Genomic DNA, 26,245 nt, shown 5'->3' on the forward strand with positions numbered 1-26,245 from the left:
GTCCTTAGGAGGAGGTGGGACCAGCAAGTATAGTTACTCCAAGCAGAAAAAAATTCTCACTCCCAGTCCTCACCCTGAGCCTCAATGTCTGCATACGAAAACGGAGGGATTTATTGGGTGACCCCCTAGGGAGTCTTCTATCTCATAGTGCGACTACCCTCCATTCTATCTCATGAGTCATTCCTTCTAACAAAGCCTTTAAAAAAGAAAAAAAAATAGTTCAGCAAAACCACTTAAACATATCAACTATATCTGACAGTATTTGCAATATTCCATACCCACCATCTCCAACTCCACTCCAACAAAGGACTAGGGTGGGATGGAGGTGTATTATTTTAACTCTTTAGGACCCAAGCTCAGTTATTATAATTCAATAATTGAACTCTCTAATAGGTTATATTCAAATAATACTGGAGTCCTCCCCAATGCAGGCTTCTCCACATTCCTCTTTAAGTACAAAGGAAACATGCCAGCTAATCAATAGAGTGTTTATGAAGCACTCACGAGGAGCACAGATCTTGTATCAGAGAGCTATGGAAGGAGGGCCAGTCCTTACCCAAGAAGATTTTACAATCTAATGGGGTGGGGAGGAAATGAGAGTACAATAAAAGGGCTAGTATGAGGACTGTATTAGCTTGGAAGAGAGATGGAAATAGATAACAGAAAACTTTCTGGAGGAGGTAAATCCATGAGTGATAGAAGAATCTAGTGATAGATAAACAAAGGTTATTCTAGGTTTGAAGAATTTGAGGACAGCTTTGCAGATCTTTTAGTTTCTTCAATAGCAAGATAACAAAGCCAGACTAGATAGATGCCTTCCAAGATTTTTTTCCCATCATCCAGATAAAAGGAAATGGGCAATGGGAAAAATAACTGGGGAAAATTAATAAACGGTGGAAGCTGATCAGTGGTAATGGATGAGAGTGGATAGACTGGGTGGGACTAGAGTATAAATCTCTTAAGATTGAAGAACTATTTTATCCGCATGATAACAAGGAAGTGGGGAGGGGGACAGGATCAAATGTTCAAAACATGATAGGGAAACCTTTCTTAGATGTATAATGAAGGAAAGGCTAGATAGAAAGGCCTGGAAAGTTGTATGTCTGCAGTAATGAGGCCAGGGTCATTTACACAAGATTTGAAAAGGGAGTGACCGAAGGTGTAGGTCTAAATAATGTGAAGGACAAAAGAGGTACATGAATGAGGCAGGGAAGGATGAGTTGGCATGAGGAAAACTTTAAAGCTGTGCCTGACTCATTCAACCTGTGATCCCTCGTTCTCTCACAGACCTTCCCTTCGATGGAACAATAACCACTGGAGAACTTATGATGAAAACGTCTAAAACTGAATTTCAAAGGACCAATTTTCTCCTCCTTGTCCTGTCCCATTCCTGGGTCAGAGTTTTAGTCCTAATTCTATCAGCAATTCCAAATGGGAATTTAAACAAATCACAGTCTCTTTGGGAATGGGTCTCCTTTGTAAAATGAAAAGCTTGGACTGATTGATTCAAAGTTCTTTTCATCTTTAACATTCTAAGACTTGAAGAATCTTACAAATACTACTCTGCAGAATCATATTCATTCCAAGTATTTAAATGTACCAATCCCCCAGGCCCCTCAGCACACCTTTTACTGAAGAGTAACTAAGCACAGACAACATTTTACCTCCCTGCCATATAAAGCCCAATTTTCCTCACAACATTATACAATCACTAAGTTGGAGAGTAAAGGAAGGAACTCTGATATAATCAGTGTGGGGAAATTCCTTTCACCAATGCAAATCACAATCACAACGATTTAGTGCTCCCCAAGTTCTAGGGAATTACCTAGACAAAGAAATTCAGTGACTTGTCTAGGGTCCTCCAGCTACTAAGTGTCAAACTGATCTTCCTGAGAGTTCAACACTGTATCCATAATGTCCAGCTATTGCTATGCAGTTAATAAACTGAGAATATGGAAGACATATAGATATTACTGTTGCACTAAACTGGGTGGGTTCTGTAGGAAACAAATGGCAACCTTTGGAAAAAGATATGTTTGATTTCCTGACATCCTGACAGGTTGATATCCCAAATCTTATTCTTTATCCCATCCATCTCCACTATACTCTTTTCCACTTCAACTCAAATCACAGACAAAAATGATCGTATTCTTGATCTTGTCCACACTACAATACCACCCAACACCTCCATCTTTGAGAATTCTACCTTTACTTAATAAACTCTTCCCTCTGTCCATACAGTGACTCCAATCCCTTGAAGCCTCAATTCTGTCCCAAACCATCTCCTTGTATTATTCTCTACTTTTTTCCAATCTTGGACCCCATGGTGAACCAGTTCAGTTCTCATTACTCTCTTCTCAAGTTTCTAGCTCCATGACCATATCATTGCTTAAGCCCTGAGATTCTAGCCAAGTCTCAATTTTCAATGGTTCTTCCCTTTTACCCATGTCTTCCCACCATCTGTTGTCTTCACGCCTACACATGCCTCATAGTAGATCCTTAATAAATATTTACTGACTAAGTCTTGGTCTTGTGTTCTCCCACACTATTTCCCCCACCTTTTCCTTCAAATGAGAACTGAAATGGAATTTGGGTGGGTGGTAGGACTTTTCAAGAAGCTTCTTACTAAACTGTCTTTGACCACTGTTCCTTCTCTTATTCTGTCCTCCTGAGCCCCATGGCCCTCAATCATGTGCCAATCAAAGGACTACCTCCCTCAGTCCTAACATTCTGTTGTTTAGTTATCATTTATCCAATTGAATCAGGTTACTTCCTTCACTTTAAATGATGTTTAAAAAAAAAAAAAAGCTTTCAAACAGGTTCTATTCTTTGATATCTTTAGAATACTAACTTTTCATTGAGGAGTTATATAAATTGATGGACATGTGTGTTGGGAGTGGGTGAGTTAGAGCACAAAGTTCAGGATGGGATGTGACACTTTTAAATAAAACAGAATGAAAGAGGAGAAGGAATGCAGTTCAGTTCCCTAAAATGATGAGATGAGGATAGCTCAAAACAGACTGCTTATCCATTTCTGACAGCAGCTGAGTCCTCTACTGAGTTAGAAGGAAAAAGAATCATGAATTGATAGAAAGGAAGAGGGAAAGAAAAACAAAGAGCACATGGGCAGGAAAGGCCTTCATGCAGCCACAAAGGAAAAGATCAAGAAAGCAATTTTCAAAGAGATATTCACATTGTTCCTCTTGACTCACCAGTAATGAAACACTGTATTAGAGGGTGCTCTCTGCACCTAGATTCACTCATACCTGCGCAAAAGAAGCTCTGGGAATCCAGTCCTTTCTCTGTGGGGATGGCCACCAAGTACTGCAACAGAAAGCCATTTTTCCCTGTTGTATACTTCAAGATTTCTTGGGAATTTTCATCTAGACTTCCACCAAGGGTCAATGCCTCTTCTGCTGTTTCCAGATAAGATGTTAAGACTTTTCGTACAAGCTCTCTCCAGGCTGTTGCCTCCTCTGCATTTTGAGCCTTTAGTTTCAAGGTAGCTTTGGCTGTGATAATTTTAAAGAAAGCTGGGCTTCCCAGACTTGTGTCAGGGAGAATATCTCGTATTGTCTCAATTCCATGGCTATCACTTAATATCTTTTCATTGTTTCTCATTTTAAAACATTTTAGAGATTCTAAAGACAAGGAAAAAATTAAGGGAGTCCAGGTCTTCTCTGTATGCATATAAAGAATGGATTCTTTAATAGCATCTAGTTCAGGCATCAATGGAAATGGCCAATCAAAATGGCCACCTAAAGATGCTTCCTCCTGGAAGGCTGGGATACATTGGCTAAAGGAGCTGCCCTGGGGATGCTCCAGCTCTTCCTGTGGGTCTGGGGGCTGGAGGGTTTCCCATTCTTGCTCTTGCTGAGGCCGGCATTTCTGCAGTGCTTCATGCAGCCGGTCCAACCAATCCTCAGCCTCATCCTGGCAGGGAGCACGCAGGGTCAGCTTCTTGTTGGAGAACACCACCTCAAAGCGCCCATCACTCTGGGCTGGCCCCACAGACTCACATCGAAGAAGGGAGCAGTTCTCTACACACTCACGGTCCTCATCATTCAAATACAGGCGGAACTCGAGTGGGGCCAGCTCACAGAAAAACTCCTTCCAGATGCCCATGGCCCCACGTCGTTCCAGAGTGCCCAGCTTTATGAGGCCCCTGAATGGGTTGTAGAGCCCTACAAAAAAATTTCAGAAAATTATACGGTTTCCTATTCTCAGAATAAAAAAACAGATATTCCCAAAGAACCAGAAGGACAACCTGAGGAATAAAGTATTATAGCTAAAGGGTGCTTGGCTCAAGAAACCTGACTCATTAAAGTGTATGGTCATGGGTGTGTGTGTGTGTGTGTGTGCATGTGCACGCATGCATGCATATGCACATCATAAGGTTCATTAACTGAATCTTGGAGATATCTCTTAAGTGTTCTGAATCCTTCTAAGGGCTTGGTAAAGAACTAGGTGTCTTGAAGAGTCTTCCACCCCTATAGGGGTCCCCTTACTCAGGGGCAAGCATGGAGCAACTCCTGTGAAATGGGAAGGGCATAGTAGTAGAGACTAATTCCACTCAAAAGCTCAGAACAAAAAAAAGGAGTAGAAAATATTTAACATAAAGGCAAATGAAGGACTTTTCATTTCAGAGCTTTCATGCTATTTCCAAAGCCAGGTGGTCTTCAACCTAGCCAAAAGTTTTTCTATTAGATCACAGGAAAGAGTGAGAATACAGGAAGAAATATTTACTCACTTTTTAAGGAGTCTATCCAAACTTAGAAATGATAGGTTATGATGACTTTAAAATGACATCTGATAGTCCCAAATATGGAAGGATTATCCTGACTATAAAAGAGCTAACAAAGGATGCTAAACATTAATAGAACTGTTAGAAGTCCTTATCAAGACTGTTAAATCTTTAGAAAGAATAACACAAACACTTGGAGTTTTGAAAAGAACCCTGAACTATTGATAACAAGTCATAGCCTTATAGAGAATGGCAGCACACATTTCTCTAATGTGTGACTCTAAGTCCAAGGGAACCAATCTCTTCCAGAATGGTTATCAAAACAATATTCATACCCTGAGCAATTCCTTTAAGTATGTGACTTTAAATTGGTTTGCTGTATGATTTAATTATAGTTTTTAATGTTTTATACTAGCATTTCCTTCCTACCTCTTCGAGGGGAACACAATTAACAGGAACAAGGATTCAGATGATAGAAATATCTACATTTACACACAGCAGAGGACTTTAGCTTAAGAAAGAAATGGGGCAGCCTATGCATACCTATCTGTCTTCGATGGACCACCCAGAAGTGTTTGTACTCTGGATCAGAGATTGGCTTGGTTGGCCGGACTTCCAAGGAAGGCATACAAGCTTGATCTGAGGGGCCCATAATGTGGTTCTTCACTGGCTCTTCAGAAGCAAGACTGTGGATGTCAGAAGATCTTGTCTCTGGGGTCCCTCTCCCAGAGAATTCTGAAGCACTATCTGGGACTCTCTCAGGGGAAGGCCGATAGAAATCATCTTCTGAGATCCAGCTTTTGCTTTCCTGTTTTATTAAGAGATAATTAACAAATACTGTATGAGAAATAATAATATAAATAATGTTGAGAAAAGAGGCTCTGGATTCTAGTCCTGCCTCTGAAATATCCTGGTTGTGTGAGTAATTCTTGTTAACAGCACAAGCTTTTCAACTCCCAGGGCCAGGAAGAATACTATAAATGCAACCGTCCTTAAAGTCTCTCCTACCAGGTAGGGTCTTCTCAAAAGGAAGAGGGAAGTAGCATTTTCTTGTACTAGCTACATGGATGCCAGTTTATAAACAATAGCATTCCTAGGTCAAACAAATATATGGAAGACCAATTTCTAAAAAATGTGGTAAGAACATCCCAATAACTATTAAAGTAACAATCCCTCCAGATTCAGGGAATATAGCATGGACTTGGACGGTATTATCGAGCTTGATAGAAATGTTTATCCTAACTATCAAAGTCTCATAATGCAATTGGGTTAAGATATTTAATACTAAGTCCAAGAGACTAAAAACAATGAAGTTGCTATGCTAACAGGTGCTAAGTCAGGACCCTTTTGAGAGAAAACCTGTTACTTTAGATAGCAATATCCTACATAGGATCAGTGGTACTGATGCTTCAGGCAGCATGAAAAGTGTTAAGTTTTTTTCTGCACTGGGACAACCAAAACTTACTCACTGCTTATCTCCTGATTCTAATGCCATAGTTAGTCAAATCAAAAAGCTTAATTTCTTATTTCTTTCATCATCTTGTGTGTAGATCCCTGGCTCCTGCCTACTGATAGACAAATCCCTCTATGCTTATATGATTCCTAAATATGAAAAAATATCAATATCCAGAACATGATCTTCATTTCCACTACTTTTTAGAAACCAAAAGGATTATTCAAAACACAGCAAACTGCACAGTACATACACATGCAACTGTCTCAGACTAGCAGGCCAGATGGGAATACCATAAATATGACCTCTTAGGTCTCTTTATGGCTTCAAAATTACATGAATCTATGACTATGTAGCAAAATGTATGTAACATATGCACGTAACCACACATATGTAACAAATGTGTATCTAATACATTTTCTATAATAATTGTTAGAGAAAAGAGATAGTCAAGTAATCAATGAAGAAACACTGATTAAGTATAATGTACCAGGAACTATGTTAAGCTCTAGAAATATAACTGCTAAGTAGCAACAGTCCCTGAACTCAAGGAGTTCATGTTCTAAGAAAACAATACACATTAATAAGTGAGCACATATAAGAGCAGATGAATGGGGGGACTAGATAAGGTGTACCTGACACTCTCACCATGGAGGGGGTGATCAGAGCAGAGCAGAAGGAAGGTAAGGTGAAGAAGTTTGGCATTAAAGCATTCGAGGCTGGGGGTAGTAGTGGGAGTTGGGAAGAGAACAGCTAGTGCAAAGGCATCGAAACGGGAGACTGAATACTGTGTACAAGTAATAGCAAGTGAGCCAGTGTGTCTGCATCTTAAAGTGCAGAAAAAAGAGCAAAGTGGAAGAAAACTGAGAAGGTAGAAAGGGACCAGGCTATGAGAGTAACCAAAAGACTTTCTATTTTACCCATGAGGTAATAGGGAACCATAAGAGTTTATTAGTCTTAAGAGAATATCCCAAGCAGCCCTTCACAAGAGTCAGTTAGCTGGTAGGTTAGTGACTCAAGATAACAATCTGCAACACTTACTGGAGAGGGTGCGGATGAAGCAAGGTAATAATCTATCTCCGAGCTGTCGTGCTCCCCACTTGTCTCCTGGCCATTGGATACACAGGATGTATGTGTCTCATCCTTAGGACTATGAAGCTGCAGGGATGAACTCCTGCCTGCATGATCAATGTCAATCAAAAAGGGCTGAGGCAACCTCAGAGCACTTGAAATCAAGGATATTGGCACTTGCTTGTGGGTGATATCCAAAGGGCATCTTGGGGCAGTAAGTAGTCCTGAAGATCCATCCAAATGCAGAAGTGCTGTAGTGCTAAGGATGGGAGAAGAAAAGAGTTATTTCCATAGCAGGTACCAAATTAACAAATGTTAATTTGTACTTTTGCTAAATGTAAAACAAAAAAATCCCACAGACTGGTATGTGAAAAGTTATCAGCTGACAGATTAAAAAGACCACAACCAAATTCCCCTAAGCATCCTTTTATTTGCCATTCACACATATTGTATCTCCTACACACACTTTTTTTTCAGGAGTTAGATCACAGGCTATGGAAAGGTAGAAGGAATGGTGAGAGCAAAGTACAATGCATGTAAGGAGGAGCGAGAAATAAGGAATAGGTATCCACTGTTAGTAAAACCCAAACTCCAAATGTCAGGGACCAGAGTCTAGGAGTATGGTGACCACTGCTTATTAGGTTCTGAGCTCCACAATCTTGGGCACTGGAGAGTCACTAAGGCTTTTCCTCAAGCATAATCATTTACTCCAAATATTATTTATTGGAGAGTAAAAGGACAAAGTAATCATTAATGGAGAAAAGCATACTTCATGACAACTTTAGAAAATTAGGGTACCAATGTACAATTAAAGAACAAAAAAAATTAAGACTCCACAGAGATTGTTGCTGCTCTTAAACTCGGTATTCAGGAGATATGGAATCGGCTCTGGAGATATTTCCGTGGGTTTCTAAGCAATGGCAGAGACATGGCACCTTTTGTACCACTAAAAGCAACAGAGTAGCAGGACAGAGAAAGGAGGATAGATGGGGTGGGGGTTCTGAAATGAGTAAATCAATTGAGATTGGAGTGTGGGAATTGACCGAAAACAGGGAAGCCTTTCCTTCCCTAGAAATTCTGAGACTCAGAATAACCTTCTTTTACCTCTCCCTTCTAAGAATTCAAGTGCAGTTCAATAAGCCAACTATTTTTCCCTTTTATAATCTCCATCTTGTATTCCATTTGGCTACTGAATTCTTTTATTGTTAAATCCAAGATCCTCAGATGAGTAATCAAGTTTTTTGGTGTACCAACAAAGTGGCAACAATACATAGACATAATTATTAATATAAATGCTGAAGAATCAAATCTGAAAATTAGGGCTACTCTAATATGAAGCTAGTTCAAGGGAGATTCCAGGTCTGCTTCTATGCTATCTAAAATTAACAAAGTAAAAACCAGATCCCTTAAATGAGACAGAGATATAAAAAAACAAGGTACTTTGAGTTAAAGTAATATTTTTAGCTCTAACATTTTATTTCCAAAAACAACCTTTAGAAATGCCAAACTTGTAAGTTGGAGTTAATTAAAAATGAAAATAAGATCATTGTTGTAATAAAGACCAGAATATTTACCAACTGATAGAATTTCTTTACTATCAGTCCCAGAGTGAGGCCTTCTTCTATCCCTAAAAAAGGCAGCTTTTCCACAACTGGTAGTCTAGCACAAGATTCTCAAATATGTATCCCACTATCCTTAAAAGCCAACAGCACTATAGAAAGGGGTATCTGTTTGGTTTTTAGCACTGAACTTCCCAAATACTTAAAGTGTTAATGCAAAAGCCTGGAAAACACCAACCACAAGTCTGGCTAAAAGGTTGAGCATATGACAAAGAGAAGGATGACTGCTTCTATAAGAGGAAATGAAGGCTTGTGATATAGTTGGAGGAAGAAACAGTAAGGCAGGCTAAGCAGACTTTGATAATTGGCATCTATGGAGGTTAACTTTTTGTTCAGTTAAGTTCAAAGAAGTTTATTCAGACCAATATTTGAGGTGTTGTTTCCACTATGAGCACTCCAACCCCCTTCAACAGCTGGCAGACAGGCCCTTCTGGAAACCCAGTACCTCACTGCACCCTCTTCCCCCTCTTGTTTCTAGTCTTTCTTCTGATCACTATCTATACCCAGAATTTAGAGATCATAAATTCAGCCCCCTAAGGGACAATATTTCTTGAAAAATGGATGCCACAGTATAATGCCTGGCAGTTTCCATCCAAGGCATGATAAGTGAATAAATGAATACTTACTCTTGCAAAGACCTGTCTGAATCAAAGGTATTCGCAGTCCCTAGGTCTGAGTCACAGGACATGGGATCCTCAGAGCGGGCAGGGCTCCTGGCACCATTCTCTTGATGGAGGCAACTGTCTGAATTCAGGCTGCAGGATAACTGAGAAGAGCTGGCCGTGTTGAGGCTGAGAGAGGACGAAGTAAGCTTCATACCACATCTAATCTTACTGCTTGAGTGCTGGACCTCAATATCTTCAGAACCGGAAGACTGAGAAATGGAATCCAGAGACTTCTTTCGGTGCAATTCTGCACCTCCAGGAGGAGAATCCAGCTCTGACAGTGGGCAAAGGCCAGACAGTGCCAGTGGTGTGAGGGTCCACTCATTTAAGATGGCAGACTTATAGGAGAGTTCAAAGGACAAGGAAGTCAATCCTTGTAATAAGCTGAGAAAGATCTCACTTTCCTCAGGGTCTAGTAGCAAGGCCGTTGGCTGATAGTACTTACAAAGCTGTGACTTCTCCTGTAGCAGCAACTTAAGGTAGCATTCCATCAGCCCATCATTCAGAGCCAGCCGCAGCCAGGCCCTGCAACGACCAACATCTGTATTGATGAAGGTCAAATGCTCTAAATCAGTGATTGTGTTTCTAGAAAATAAGGAAAAAGTTCATTTCAAACAATTCAATCAGAGGACAAATAAAAGTAATATAACAATAAATGCACTGGTAGAATTACTCAAATGGGCAGAAAAGAAACAGGTTTCCTAAGTATTTCTAAGAGAATAAAACCTAACCTTGGGCCTGTCATTCATGCAAAAAAAAAAACAAAAACAAAAAACAAAAACAAATACACTACCTATTACATGGAAGGTATACATTGATGGATACATCATAATCCTTGCCCTCAAATATCTTAGTCTAGGTGAGGTAAAATATGCACAAATATCTATAATACAGGGCAATATGAATTAAAGTGAAGGATTTAAATGTAAGAATACAGAAGGATTGTTTCAAATTGGAATTAGTATTTCTATACATAAGGCACTGTGCTGAGGGATAGAATTATAACTAGAACATTCTTGTGTCCTATACATATGCAGCATTTAGCACAGTGCCTTACACATAAAAACACTCAATAAATACCTCATTAACGAATATCCCACATCCAGCACCTAATAGATAATTTAGCTGGAAAATGTATTTTCAAAACACTGGTTTCTTGATTCACAGATAGCTTTCCAGTTCACTCAGATTTCTGTTCCACTGTCAGTGTAAAGCCTGAGAATGTTTCCTAGAAAGGTATCACTTTTTATGCCCATTATTTTATTTGTAGATTTTTCCAGTATATTAGATGGCAGCTGAGGGGACAAGTTTGGGAGATTACAGTATCTCCATGTATTAATATCATTCTGACAATCCCTTTTCAAAGAGAAATGCATTTAAGTGCTGTCGTGCTAAAGTGCTCCAACCTGTGAGTAATGGTTTTCAGGAGAGGCCAGAAAGCTGGCTGTGGCAGAGGGGTCTGGCCACCTTTTTTCTTCCTCTTTCCTCCAGCATCAGCCTTGATGTACTTGGCTTGCAGGCCGTGGATGAACACGGCCTCCAGGGCACTGCACATGACATTGGCTTCTCCATCCTCGCTGGTGACCACAGCATCAGAGGCCGCATACTGTTTCTGCAATGCCTTCACAGACCCCACCAGCTTCTTCTTAATCACCTGGAAAGCAGCCAGCATGCCACAAGCCTTTAGAAAACCATCCCTTGGTAGCCCTACAAGATCTCTCACTTAATCAAATGCTCCCAAAACAAGTACTCATCTGCACTGATGAGCACTCTGTAAACACAGATCCTTCTGTAACCTTAAAAAAGCATTTCTGCTCCAAGTGACCTTAAGCACATTTCCCTCATTCTGTGTTTCCACAGAATGTTTCCATCTCTTCATTAATTAACATGAACTCACACCTATGGGATCACAGATTCTGTGGTAGAAGGGAACCATCTATTTTAACCCTCCCCCCATTTTACAAATGAACAAGCCAAGATTCAGGAAAGCTAAATAACTTGCCTAAGATCACACAAGAAACAAATTTCAGAAAAATAACTCAAATCTACTTATTGTTTTCATGTTTACAAAGGATTTTCCCCCCCACTGATTCTGGGAGTCATGAGTACTGGGGCTCAGGGGAGGGACATCCCAGCTCCTTAGTATCAGAGATGGGATTGGAACTACGGTTTCATGACTAAGGCCAGTGCTTCATTTCTCCCAATGTGTTGTGACTATCACTTTATTGGGCACAAGAAACACCTATTCCCATGTACTATGCTAAGAGCCCAGCTTCACCCTGAGATTCCAAACAATGCCAAGATCTTGATGGGGAGCCCACAAGGAAGGGAGATAGCCATGACATCCATCCTGACTAGACTAAGCCCCTAAATCGGTGCATGAGCTTAGGAGAAGCCTACCAGAAATTAGACAGGAGGCATAACAGGCAATCACATAGAACATGTAAGAAAAGAACATTCCCCCCACCACCATATATCTCAACTTCTGTTGGAATTCAGTTCAGTTACTGCTCTTAATGACTTTTCCCCCATCCATGGGATCAAGCTTGAGACCTGAGCCCAGAAGATGAACCCAAGAACCTAGCCGGGCCCATGTTTTTTACATATAAGAGAAATGAAAGGTGATGATCATGGAGGTAGAACTTTAAGAGGAAAACAGGAGCAAGTATTTTAAAGTCAAGATTACTTTAAAAAGCAAACCACCTAAAAATCCTTACTTATTTGTATTTATCATAGATTGATAGTGACAGGATAAGAATCTTCAATGGGACTCAGACAACAATAACTAGGTAATTCTTCACAGTTAGGTTCAGATGGTGGCTCTCTTTTTTGAAAATGAAATATGCCTGCCCACTTCCATAAGAAATTATTGTAGCTTTACTAGAGGAAATCTAATTAAATGCCCAAACTATCTGCCCAGTTTCCACATCTTCTTTTCTATCTCAGCAACTCACTTACCGGAATAGGTGCTTTAGGGTCTAGCCCGTTTTCCACAGTTGATAGCATCTCCCCTCCTCCAGCAATTCATTTAGATCATCACATGATAGCTATAGCACAAAAGAGCATCCATAACACATAGTGAACTCAGTTTCTCATTTCCTTGTCCTTCTCTTCCCATGGTTCTCTTCCTTTCTTGCTATTCCCCAATGTACCTACCGGGGGAAGCCTGAAGTTAACAAAACATGTTCTTTTGAAAAAGAGAAGTGAAAATGGAAGTTATTTTAGAGAGGAAATGAGAGGGAAGAGACTTTGGGAGATGAAGAGACCCATTCAATACCTATAATCCAGCTCTAGGGACAGTAGAGTGGTAACTTTTGTTCTGCATCTAAGGATAACTAGGAATCTTGTAGGATCAGAAAGCAGCCAAAAACCTATTTCACTTGAATCATGAAATTTCAAATTGGAAGGAAATTTCCATCCAAATTTAATCACAAAGCTGAGGTCAGGAAAAATGTTACCATGACAGCAAGCAATAAAGAACACGGGAGTGACCCAATAATTGAGAATCCACATTCAAAGGCAGTCTACAATGCAGGCTGGGCACTGCAATACTGCAATAGCTTGTCTTGTCCCTGGGGCTTTTTTTTCCCTTTTTTATTGGCTCAACAGAGTCAAAACAATTAGTTCAGTGGTATTGTTGCTTTTGGTCTCCAAGATGAGGGATCATTTTTAAAGTATCATTTTTTTTTTTTAAACTTTCTGCTGTGCCCCCTTTCCTATCATCCCACTGTCAATCAATCAGAAAAGCCCATTGTTAGCACAAGTCCATAAAAAACCACGTTTCCAACCCCCGATGAGAGAAAGATCACTTGAAGACAGGACAGGACAATGATATCACATTATCTGGTTTTCACCATGAAGAGAAATTCATGGGCCACATTCTGAGGATGACTGATAGGTAGCCCATCATCCCCACAGCAATCAACTCAAAAGAATATCTATAGTGTCAATTATAGACAACAAATTGTGGGGGATAAAAAGACATGGTGGCACCTACAATCAAAAAATTACCATCTAGTTGGAAAGATAAAACAGAACATCTTAAATAACAGAAGACTTAAGACAGTAATACAAGAAATGATAAAAGTACATGATCAAGTGTCAAAATTAATGAGCAATAAGGTAAATTGTTACTAAAAGAATTCAGAAGAGATCATTTCAGGCTTGAGTGTTTTGGAAAGACTTTAAAGAAGAGGTATTGTTGGCTTGGTGGCCCATGCCTGAATCCTTACTCCTGGAAAGGCCTTGTGACTGCCCATCAGGGATTCTCACTAAGTTCCCAGGCATAGGATGCTTCCACACTGCTTATGGAGGGACAAACTGATCCAGGAATAGCCACAAATCAAAGCTTCTGTGAGGCTCTCTACTATTATCCCCATAGCAATCAAATCAAAGTCCATATCTGTCATGTACCAATCATCTACAATAAATGTGGGAGACAAAAGACATAGTGCTATCTGGCCTCAAGAAACTTACCATCCACCTGAAATAACAGAAAACTGTGAATGGATATCATACTTCCAAGCCTGGGCAAGAGAGAGACTTGGCCAAGAGAAAAAGTGAGAAAATGAGAGCAAAAAAAAAAAAAAAAAAAAAAAAAAGAAATTGAATTCAGGCTTGCCTTAAAGAACTACACAGCCTTATATATTTGTATTATAAATTAAATTTGGTTGAAATGAAATGGTGTTTTTGGGGAGAGAAACACTGGAATATAAATCTGGAAAATGTAGACTGTGGAAGCAAGTGCTGTCACTATCTGGAGCTACTCATGGGTGAAGAAGAAGAATCCTGCTTTACGACTTGAGACTCTTTTATGATGAACATCTCTGTAGGTCACTAGTCTTCACACCACCACCAGGACCTCCTGAATCCTTCTACCCATGTTCACAATGACCACATTCCCAGCAATCACTTGGGGAACTTGAAGAACATCTTACCTTCAATCCTAGTTCTTCTCTTAGTTGGTAACCAAAGATAGGAAAAAGAAAGCTGCCATGGATAAGCATTTTGCTACAGTTAACAAGTTGTCCCTAAAATTACTCTTAAAAAAGTGACTGGGATAGTCACTCCTCCATATTGCTACTTGGGGTCAATAACAATTCTGAAGCTGAAAAATATTTATCTTTTGCACTACTGGTGCTCAAACCTTCCAACTCTACATGCCATGTCTCTGGTGTCATCTTGTTGCCCAGGGACCCTAACAACTCTATCTTCCTTAAGGTTTATGCTTCGAAATTCTCTATTTGTCTTTCAAAACTCATTCCCTCAAGACCATGACTTTCTCCAGACTTTACCTAATGACAGGTAAACATTTAATAGGCTCACTTATCATCACCCCTTCGTGAGGACTCGGGGTTGTAATTTTTGTAATGATTGAATTTCAGATATTTCTATCTGCAGGATACATTGCTATTTGGAGGTAGGGATAGTCTTTCTTCCTTTCTCAAATCATATTTCAGCCAACTTTTCCAGCCCTGCTATCCCCTCTAAATCCTTTTTATACAATTGTCAAACCACAGTAATTTAGAAATTTGAATTAGATTTTTTTAAAAAGAGAAATTCAGTTTTATTAATTTAAAATAAAGTGACTCAAACTACTAATTGCTAAGAATTATAATGCTAATTTTGCTAAGAATTATAATGCTAATTTTGCTTTAACAAAGAGATAAGATTCTAGAATTAATAAACTAAATACAAATCTGGTGCTAAGGTAGTTTTTAAAGTATTTAGAAATTGTTCTCTTGGAAAATTTCATTCAAAAATAGTTACAAAATACATAAAATATCTAAGAGTCAAACTTAAGATTTACATATAATAGAATTATTTCAAACTTATAAAAATAAGGAAGGCAAATAATTGCAAACTTTTTCATCATTCATGGTTAGACTCTGACAACACAATAAAAATGATATCACAATAATAAGTTCCTTTATAGAATTAAAAAAATAACAAAATTTATTTTGGGGAAAAAAGATTAGAATCTCAAGGGGACTAAAAATGCAGAAATAATGGGGATAAATAATATCTAAACTATTAGGTATTGGCCTAAAAAAAGTAGATGGGCGAAACTGACTAAAGACTCAGAACTTAGAAATAATTATACACAACCTGTATAACAGATTTAATAAACCTAAGAACACATATTGGGGGAAGAATTTCAAACTGCTGGGAAAATTAGAAAACAATTTAGGAGTGTTAGCCTAGTGCAGTACGTATTTTACACGGCCACATGATTGAAATGTAAAAGTTCATATCTTTTTTTTTTTTTTAAATTAGGAACAAAAGTTGCTTTTTTTTTTTTTTTTAAACTACAGTTTAGAGAAAATTCTTAATCAAATAAGGGAATGAGGTAATTATGAGATAAAATGAACAATTTTGATAACATGAAATTTAAAAAAAACTGCTGAATTATTAGAAACAGTGGAACTAAAATAAGAAAAACTGCTAGAGGTGGGGAAAAAAATTTGAGTAAAAGAAAGTCTGATATCCAAGATAGAGGCAGTCTAGTTGAGTGGGTAGAAGACTATAGTCAGGGAGTCTTGCCTATAACAGTTGTCCACCAATAAGATGTCTAACTTCTCAGTGCTTCAAAAATCTAAGGTTTTAAGTTATAAGAGAGTTGGAGAAAGGAGTTTCCACATAGATGATGAAACTGACATCCTATTATCCCCAGCAACCCCCCCAGATATATAGCGTGAATTGACACAATAGCCTCAATAGATTAAGTGCTCAGAGTGACTGACAGGAGTGAATCCTGAAACTGTCCCCCTTGACTTTTGGGGGGAAGCAATGGGGTGAACTCTGAAACTCTCTTCTGCCAGAGACCCACCCTTCAGGGCAGTTAAGTGATCTCATTCAGTTGGCCAGGCTTGAAACTCCAAGAAACTCCAAAACTCTCTTTTCAACTGGAAATCTAGGCCTGGGGCAGTAACAACATTGAGAGATTTTCATTCCCCATTTTGAATGGAAGCTCTAGCCTCACACTGCAATAAAGGACAATTCTGAACTCCAAATCTCTGAAGTAGGATTATGCTTGGCCTACAGAAGTCTTTTGGCAAAGCTGCCAACCAGGACTCCTGCCTGCTGTGAAGACATTCTCTTCTCAGTGATAATAACCTTTGTTATTTCTCTGACAGGACCTTTTGCCACTAAGAAGTCTATCTTCCTGCAAAGCTGGCTTCTCAGTGCCAATAAAAATCCCTTTTCTTGCCACATTCAGATTTCAGGTTGGTGAATTCTTTCACATTGGACCTGTGCCAACCAGAAAAGATTCTCACATTAATTTTCTACCACTAGACTTGCATCAAGAGTATGTGAACAATTTATGAATTATCAATAATCATACAAAAATACTTCATGTTATAAAAAAATGCAAATTAAAAATCAGATTTCACCTCATGCCTATCAAATTGGCAAAGACAATAAAAGAAATAATCAATGTTTGATGGATTATAGGAAGACAGGTACATTAACATGCTGTGGCTAGTACTGTAAATTGATTCAATCACTCTGACAAAAAAAAAATTGGAATTATCTCACTACAGGGCATATATCCAAAGTTTTTGAGGGTTCTCATCTATAACAAATACTCACAGCAAAATTTGTTTTTCTGTGTGATAGCAAAAAACTGCAAACTAAGTAGATGTCCATCAACTAGGGAATTGCTGACCAAATCATGGTATATGAATGAAATGGACGATGACTGCAAACACTTGTATTCTTAAGAAAGTTTCTTAAACTGTCATTTACCACCCAATATGGGGTCTCTCACACCTGAATGTGGAGGTCACAAAATTATGATTTATTATCAATTAATATTTGATTTGTATGCCTCTTTTATATACCTATATACCTAGTCACATAAAAATTCTACATAAATACTGTATGAAGATGTATTCTGATGGAAGTGGATTTCCTTGACAAAGAGATCTAACTCAATTTCAACTGATCAATGATGGACAGAAGCAGCTACACCCAAAGAAAGAACACTGGGAAATGAATGTAAACTATTTGCATATTTGTTTTTTCTTTCTGGGTTATTTTTACCTTCTGAATCCAATGCTCCCTGTGCAACAAGAGAATTGTTCAATTCTGCATACATATATTGTATCTAAGATATACTGCAACATATTTAACATATCATAGGACAGCTTGCCCTCTAGGGGAGGGGGTGGAGGGAGGGAGGGGAAAATAGGAACAGAAGTGAGTGCAAGGGATAATATTGTAAAAAATTATCCTGGCATGGATTCTGTCAATAAAAAGTTATTATAAAACAAAAAGAAAAAAAAAGAAAAGACGTAAATTGAAAAAGTTTTAAAAGCCCTGATCTAATACAAAGTGAATTAAATAAAACCAGACACTATATTTCATGCAATTATTACAGTAAACAAACAAATAAAACAACAGAAGATGGTATTGATTTTAATGACTACTATATGAACCAGAAAAACATGATAAAATCCACTTCTCTCTTGTGGAGGATGGGGGTGGGAAGGAGATAGGCTACAAGTGTGACTGTGACACATTTTTCAGATGGATATGTGGTCTTGTGGCTTTAGTATTTTTCTCCCCCATCCTCTCACTACTTATCAGGCTAGTAGATCCAACTAACAGTACAATAAAAATAAGGCACAGCAGACAGAAGAAAAACAACAAGCCTAATTCATTCCCAAAGGGAACTAGAAGTGTATATGCTGAGGGAATAGGAGAAAAAAATGAAAATAAAGAAAATGCAGAGGCTTTGGAAATCATAGTAGTATTTAGTATATGCATGAAAATCCCCAGCCAAATGCTGCACCAGCCTTTTACTTCCTCCTTTCCTAAAAGCAACACCATAAAGGCTAGAGGCTGAAGTATTAACAGTTAAGACAAACCCAGATGGGAGGCACAAATATCTATGATTTTTTTAAAAGAACTCTATCAACATTTGCACAACAGAAATGAAACCCACAGACATGTCTTAGCACTATTTCTGGAATTACCTGCATAACTTCCTTCCCATGATATCAAAGTCATTCCCCTACTCCACCTTTATTCTAACCAAGCTCTAGGTAGAGTAAAAATAAGCATGTTAAAGACTTACTTACTATAGTCCCCTAAAGAAAGTCTAGAGAAGAGGGAATAAAATATGGTGGGGTATAGAAAAGGATATGTAGATTTATGGTAGAACAAGGTATGTAGATTAATGGGAATGGGATGAAGAGGGAGGGAAAAGGTGGGGGGAGAAGATAAGGGAAAGATCCATGGGTGGGTGGGTGAGGTTAAGTAATAATTAGTTAAGGAGCAGAATTAAAGTAAAAGAGTTAGCAAGGATAAGAAACAAAAATAAAATAAAAACAGCCCCAAACAAAAGAATAACCTACAAGGAAGCAAAGAAAAAAATGGACATAATGAATATAATCTTTTTTATTATTATATATGCTTTCTTGAAATGGAGATGTATTGTTACACATTCTGAATCCTCCCTGATGTAATGCTGGCCATATGCCAATATTTTGTTTTGTTTTTTATTTTCCTTTTTTGTCTTTCTTCTATTTTCTTATTTTGTATTAGTTTTAAATATTTTTTTTAAAAAGATAAACAAAAAAAGGACTCCCTAATGGAGCCAGAACTTACCATTTCCTTCTTTCCTGGCACTTTACTTAGGCACCCCATCCATTTCAACCCCCTACTCTTAGGACATTTGTCTCTGGACTTCTAGGACCAAAAGAAAAAGAATGATTTAGAGCAGACTTAAAATTGAAAAAAAGAAGTGTAAAATCTGGATATCTCTAGTAATAACAGAGGTAATTTCTGCTCTCTAGATGAAACTTCTCAAATCTAACTGATGAGGTGTGGCTCGTGGCAGGAATATGGGTTGTTCTCTTATTTCTCCAAAACACCAGATTTCCCGGCTGGAAGCTAACTCAAAAGGCTGTGATAAGAAAAGGCTTTTATTATTACAAAGACACCAAGATAATACTCTCTTCGTGGGCAATATCAAGTGATTTCACAAAGAGACATTTTCTAAGGACTTATTTTATAGAGTAATAGAACAATTGAAGGGAATAGGCAAGGCCACTTTTGCATCTGAAGAAGTATATACTTTAGACAATCTTTCTTCCTGCTTCCAGAGGTGTGGGACCATAAAGGTTTGTGTATGTATGGAAGTTTATTTACATCACTTTACCGGGACAGGTTGTCCGGGTTTCACCCTCTTCTTATTAACCATCCAATATACATACAGGCAATTCCTGAACAGTATGGAATGCAACTATTGTACGAGTCATGTTTTTTTCTGTTGGAAAATAATGTCCAAGTTATCTAATGATTCAGAGCCTGGAAAGGCAGCTGATTTTCCAGACACGTGAACACCCAGGGAGCAGATGTGCTTCCACCTTAAAGAAATGCCTCTAGATCAGCCTCCTTCCTGGCTCAGAGTCAGGTGCTCTAGAGTCCCTTCTCCATATTGCTGGGATCTCCAGTTTTCTTGATGCTGAAGAGTCAAAGAACGAATAGCATTTTCATGTGATATCCAACACAGGTTAGCAAAATTTGTTTTGCTGTCCTCCCACTTCTTCACCAACTCTCTTAGCAGGTGCCTAACTTATAACTTATTCTTACAGAAATTTGCTTTTAAAAGATCCGTGTTAAAATGTTAGTTTACAGGATTTTGCATTTGAAAGGAGGAATTTAGAAATCTCAATTCTTTCAAAGGAATAAAATTATCATGGTAAGTGAAAAAAGGATGGGGAGTCAAGGTGAGGAACCAAAGTGGCCAACAAATAAAACTCTCTCGGATTCTTATTCCAAATACTCAATCTGTTTAAATGGCAGCTATGGGGAAAAATCCAAACACTGACTGGATTCTCAGAATGTACTTATCAAGTTGCCACCATTTTCCTTTTTAACTCTTAATTTCTAACCACTTCAGCGCTTCCCTATCAGATCTGAAATCATTCTGTTCCCTGTGAACATCTGGTGAAAGGAAAAAAATAACCCAAACCTAAACCTCACAAAAAGAACTGATCTCCAGCAGTCTGTATGACAATATAAGCTTCCATCTGCACAAGAGACTAATTTATAGTATGAGCTACATATGTCACTGTCCTTTGTATTCATCATTTCCCCTAATGAATAATTAGACTCATTTCTATTCACTACCAGGTTAGCAGATAATTGATACTGGGAGAAGACTAATTAATTATGCCAGAATGAACAGGTCAATAAGGCACCTAAAAATCGCTCCTGTGAATTGTAGATGTGTCTTCAGATACAGCATTAAAGTAGTCCTCATCCAGATGTCAGTCAATAGGAAGTGACAACGTAGTTTGCTGCCCCAGGCAAGGTACATGACATATTTCATGCAAAATATTCTGATGACACCTGCCATTACAGTGATTGAAACAAGCGATAATTTAGCCAGAAACACAAATACTAGGACCAAGCGGAAGAGAACTGACAGGTTGAACCCTAAAGCCAGTGTCCAGCTACAGGAATTCTACTATTTGAACCTACTCACAGAGAGAGCAAACTTCAGGGAATAGAGCAAGTAGTTAAGTGTGCTGGGATAAACATTAGTTGAGAATGTAGGGAATTCAGGAAGTTTACCAAAGAGAGAGAAATGAGGAAGGCAAGACTTGGCAGGCCTAACTGCTAGACTAACAAAATGGAGCAAGATGGGGCTCCCTTAGGTTAGAAGAACTAGGCCAGCAATCACATAAACTGATTGTCTTTTTATTTATTTTGAATAAACTTATATAATGTCCTTGTTGTCTTCTCCATTAGAATTTAGGTTTCTGTTAAGTTTAGATTTTTTTCATTCTTTATATTTGTATCCAAACTAACTAGCAGTAGGAATTTAATAAACACTTGTAACTGACCAAATGATCTGACATAGAGGTGGAAGGAGAGCCAACAGATTCTGTACTGGCTAAGAAGCTCTAAGTGATGGGTCTTGGAGAAAGTGATGTGAAATGGAGGTGTTACCCAAGAACAGCAAGGTAAGAGATGGGGAGTTTGTGGGTCAGAAAATTGGAAGGAGTGAGATCATATTCCCCAAATCATTCAACTGAAACTGCCCTCTCCAAAGTTCTGATCTCTTCCTTGCCAAATCCATTGTCCTTTTCTCAATCTCCCCTCCCCTTCCCCTCCCCCCCCCCACTTTTGACCTCTTAGAAAATCCTTTAGCACTGTTGACCATCTCCTCCTAGATATTTTTTCCTCTTTCTGCTCTCTTGGTTCTCTTTTACTTGTCTGACAGTTCCCTTTCTATACATCATATGAATCTGTCTGCAGGATTTTTATCTAAGTCAAGTATCCACTTGGGTACACATTTTCTTTTTTCTTTATATTTACTTGATGACCTGTCAACTCACATAAATTTGATTATCTATATGCAAATGAATATCAGGATACTGCCTATCACTGGACATTTTGAACTGGATCTCAAATTCAATACTTTCAAAACAGAATTTTTTTCTCTGTCCTCTCAAAACTATTTCTCTTTTAGGAGGCAGCTAGGTGGGTGGTACAGTGGTTAGGGCATTGGCTTTGGAGTCAGGAGGACCTGAGTTCAATTCAGGGCTCAGACACTTGATAAGAGCTATGTGACCCTGGCTTAGTCACTTAATCCCAATTGTCTCACCAAAATCAAACAGAACAACTCTTCTGAGCTGTCCTACTGTTGTCAAGAGGACTGCTGTCCTTCAAGTCAAAAAGATTTGCAATTGTCACTGTCATGTTTTTGTTGCTGCTTTGTCATTTCAGTCCTGACTCTTCATGACCTCCTTTGGTATTTCCTTGGCAAAGGAGTGGTTTGTCATTTCCTTCTCCAGCTCCTTTTAAAGAAAAGGAAACTGAGGCAAACGGGGTTAAGTGACTTGCCCAGTCTTACACACCTGCCAAGTGTCTGAGGCCAGATTCATGAAGGATGCAGGCTTACCTAGGCATCACCTAGCTGCCTCAAGGTCATGATAGATCCCGCATCCTCATTCACCTCCTCATAGCCAATCAGCTAACAAAATCTGTCACTATTCAACATCTTAGACATAACATCTCTTTCCACTCTCATAAGCACCACACAAATTTAGGTCCCCATCACCTCCTGCTTGATTACTTTGGTAGAACCTCTCAACTACTGTCCATTTCACTCGTCTCTCTCCTCTCCATTCTGTTGCCAAAGTGATTCTTTTGTAAAGTGCAGGACTGAGCCTATAATAACTCCCCAAGCCCCCTCAAATCCTGTGTGGACCTCTAGGACCAAATACAACACCCAATTTGGTGTTTAATTTTCTTTGTAATCTGGACTCCGCTAATCTATTTTTCTTCCATTAATGATGGCTAACATTTATATGTACTACAAGAATCCTTCAGGGGAAAAATGCTAATATTAACCATATTTGAAAGATGAGGAAACGGAAGTTAATTGACTTGTCCAGACTCATACTGATAGTATCTGAGGAAGGATTTGAACACAAGTCTTTGAGATCCAATTCTACCTACTATAACCATTATCTTTACTTCAAACTTCCCACCCCCTTTCCAAACTTCCTCTTGACTGTGGAGGGCTTCTCTATAATCCAGTCATCCATGTTCCCAACCTTGAGATCCTCCTCTACTTCTCACCTATCCCACCCGTCCCACCCAACAGTTACCCCATTCCACCAACCCTACAGTTCAACCGTAAGCCTCTGCTTGCTGTTCTTCACGCATGTTCCATTTTGTATCTCAGTGCTTGGCGCTGGCTCTTCCTCAGGCCTGCCAAGCTCTCCTGGCTCATCCTAGCCTCGAGGAATCCTTTTTTCAGGGATTATGGCTCAAGCTCCACCTTCTGCAGGAGGCCTTCCCAGTCCTGTCCGTCTTCTCCCTCTCGCCCCCCAGAAGCTAGTCCTTGAGATGCCACAAGCCTATACCTCTCTCTCCTAACACAATGCAAATCCCTTCAGAGGCGGGTCTGGTTTTTTGCCTTTTATTTCGCCCTGAAGTATCCCCAGGAGTTGGCGCTTAATAAATGTTTGGGAAATGACAGATTTATGAATGGAAAAACGGAGAAGTCCGCCTGGCTGGGTGTGGGGTTTGAGAGGTGGCGTGGAAAGGCCTTTAGAAGAGACATTCCAGGGGAAGTTGGGGAAGGGGGGGAGACAGAGAAGTGGAGAGGCTACGAGAGAGGAAAGAAACGACGGGGGAACAGGGGTGCTGAGAACGTAGGAAAAGTGAAGAGAGGGATCGTGGGGAGGGGTCAGGAAAGCAGGCTCTAGGGGTAGCAAGTCACGGAGGGGGCGTGGTAGAGGCTGGAGATAGGAAGGGAGCTAGGGCAGGGAGATGCAGCAATGAAACGGGGGTCTTGGAAGGGGTCCGGGACAGGGGCCTCAGTAACTAGGGAGACAAGCGAGGACTGGGGGTCTTAGATGGCCACTGTCTGGTGGTGCTGGGACCCGGTCTGAGCTCCCTCTGTCCCCCGAACACAACCTCACCCAGACCCCAGACTCACCTCAGCGACAGAAGATCAACAGAACTTCTTCCACCTTCTACCCTTTTGACTATGACCGGAAGCTGCGGCTTCCCAGTCACTGAAAACAGGAAGCTGCCCCAACCGAGCTGACGACATCACGTCAGCCTGGCGTAATCTCCACCCCCTATTCCGCGCAGCCAATCCCTGGGTGCAGGGTCCTGTTGGGGGTGGGGTCTGCGGCTCAGGAGGTCTCACGTGGAGATGGTGCGCGCCAGTCTAGTCTGGGCCCGAGAGCGAGTTGTTTCCCTAATCTTGTGTCAACTCCTCCCTTGAGAGACCTTCGGAAAAGGGGACTCTGACCCCCTGCTTCTGCGAACTGCTACTTTATCAGCGACTGCCTGCCACCAAATTCCCCTGCTTGAGGCCGTTCACGTCCCTTTCCCCTCCCAGGACCTCGGTGCCCTGTTGAGGGTACTTAGACCTTGTAACCAACCTTAATTGAAGTAATTCCTTACAGAACCAGCCCAGTGGAGCAGTGCTGTCCTCAAAGCTAGGAAGATCTGGATGCAAGTGTCACCCCCTGGCTGACACTTAACATCTCAATATAAACCACGGATTGAGTCAGCAAGCATTTATTAAGCGCCCACTGTGTGCCAGGTACTGTGGAATACAAAGAAAAGCAAAACAAACAAAACCAAAAAAAGCAGGCTATGCTCTTAAGTCCCAATCAAATGAGACGGACAAAATCGAGATAACCATAAAGAAGGCAGCTTTAAAGGTTTTTAACCTTTTTTTTTGTTTGTTTTTTGTTTTTTGTAATTTATAAAGAAGTTGTAAGGAGCAGTTAAATAGAACCAATGGACTCTTGGCAACCTGTGAAGATTTTGAAACTCTACTCATAAATGGGTGCTCTTGACAGTCTGGGTCTTTCTTTTCCAGATTTATTCTTTTGTGAAGGCAAACGAGACCATCTTTGCCTCAGTTCTAATCTACCCTTTCTACACTATACAAAGTGTAGTAAACTTAGTAATGATGTAGTTAATTATCATTTGACCAAATTTTATATGTGTATATATATCTCAGCAGAAGTTAGTCAATGCAGATTGATTAGCACTTAATATATATTAACTATTTTAAAAAAACCCAAATATGGTCATGAAGAATCAGGCCTGAAAAATGAAGGAATCACAAAAACAATAATGCTTTTTGGAGAGTATTTTACAAATCTCATTTGTTTCTCATAACAACTCTAGGAAATAGGTGTTATTGTTATCTCCATTTTTCAAATGAGGAAAGTGACTTGCCCAGGATCACACAGCTAGAAGATGTCTGCAGTTAGATTTGAATTCAGGTCTTCCTGCCTCTGGGCTGGCACTCTTATTCACTGCTGTCCCAGAAGACTTTTTAAAATAAAGGATTTAAATTTAAAGGATTTAAAATAAAAGGATCAAAAAAATGAAATTGTCTTTTGATTATTTCAGTTGAACAGTATCACTTTTTTCCGCTTCAGATTAGAAAGGAAAAGAGGGAGGAATTGGTTTCTGAAGATATTCCACCCCACCCCACCCCACCCTCCACTCCACCCTCAACCCAGGGTACTGACATAGAGGAAACTATTTGATTCTTATTTGTTTGATCACAAACAAGAAAACTCATTCTAATCATCTTAGTTTAAAACCTCAAGATGTTTCCCCAAATTTAAATCCTTTATTTTAAAAAGTCTTCTGGTTCTGGTTCTGGTTAAAAAGTCTTCTTAAAAAGTTATGAGAAGCAAATGAGATTTGTAAAATGCTCTCCAAAAAGCATTATTGTTTTTGTGGTTCCTTCATTTTTCAGGCCTGATTCTTCATGACCCCATTTGGGTTTTTTTTATAAATAGTTTATATTAAATGCTAGTCAATGTGCATTGACTAACCTCTGCTGGGATATATATACACATATAAAATTTGGCCAAATGATAATTAACTACATCATTACTAAGTTTACTCCACTTTCATACATAATTTTATTATATATATATTGATACATGACCCCCCTATCTCATTTTAAAGATTTAAGGAAACTGAGGACTAGGGAAGTAAAGCAATCAGTAGGTATTTCTTTCTGGTCTCTAGAATGATTTTGAGGAAAGTGTTATATAAACATGAACCACTATTATTATTCCATTTTAGGCAATCACCAAGAACCCAATAAACTTCTGGAGAACAATTTCCCTTGCTCAAATTGCGTGCCTAAATATCACAAAGGTATGCATGTGGTCAC

General features: G+C 39.3%; 1 protein-coding gene across 2 annotated transcripts in view; it reads right to left on the reverse strand.

Moving 5' to 3' along the window:
• PLEKHM1 (pleckstrin homology and RUN domain containing M1) overlaps positions 1-24,113 on the reverse strand; it is a 38,510-nt gene extending 14,397 nt beyond the window's left edge. Inside the window, exons 1-7 of one of the 2 annotated variants that reach the window (XM_051994899.1) lie at positions 24,023-24,113; positions 12,511-12,599; positions 10,959-11,206; positions 9,514-10,137; positions 7,239-7,527; positions 5,288-5,552; positions 3,267-4,184 (exon numbers count right to left, since the gene is read on the reverse strand). In XM_051994899.1, coding sequence (XP_051850859.1) covers positions 3,267-4,184; positions 5,288-5,552; positions 7,239-7,527; positions 9,514-10,137; positions 10,959-11,206; positions 12,511-12,558 — 2,392 coding nt within the window. In that variant the 5' untranslated portion in view covers positions 12,559-12,599; positions 24,023-24,113. Of the gene's footprint in view, positions 1-3,266; positions 4,185-5,287; positions 5,553-7,238; positions 7,528-9,513; positions 10,138-10,958; positions 11,207-12,510; positions 12,705-24,022 lie in introns of both variants that reach the window. The other variant, XM_051994898.1, reaches the window with a different exon arrangement.
• Positions 24,114-26,245: the final 2,132 nt, after the last annotated feature.

The sequence above is a fragment of the Antechinus flavipes genome, chromosome 4 (genome assembly GCF_016432865.1).
Source record: "Antechinus flavipes isolate AdamAnt ecotype Samford, QLD, Australia chromosome 4, AdamAnt_v2, whole genome shotgun sequence".
NCBI lineage: Eukaryota > Metazoa > Chordata > Mammalia > Dasyuromorphia > Dasyuridae > Antechinus > Antechinus flavipes.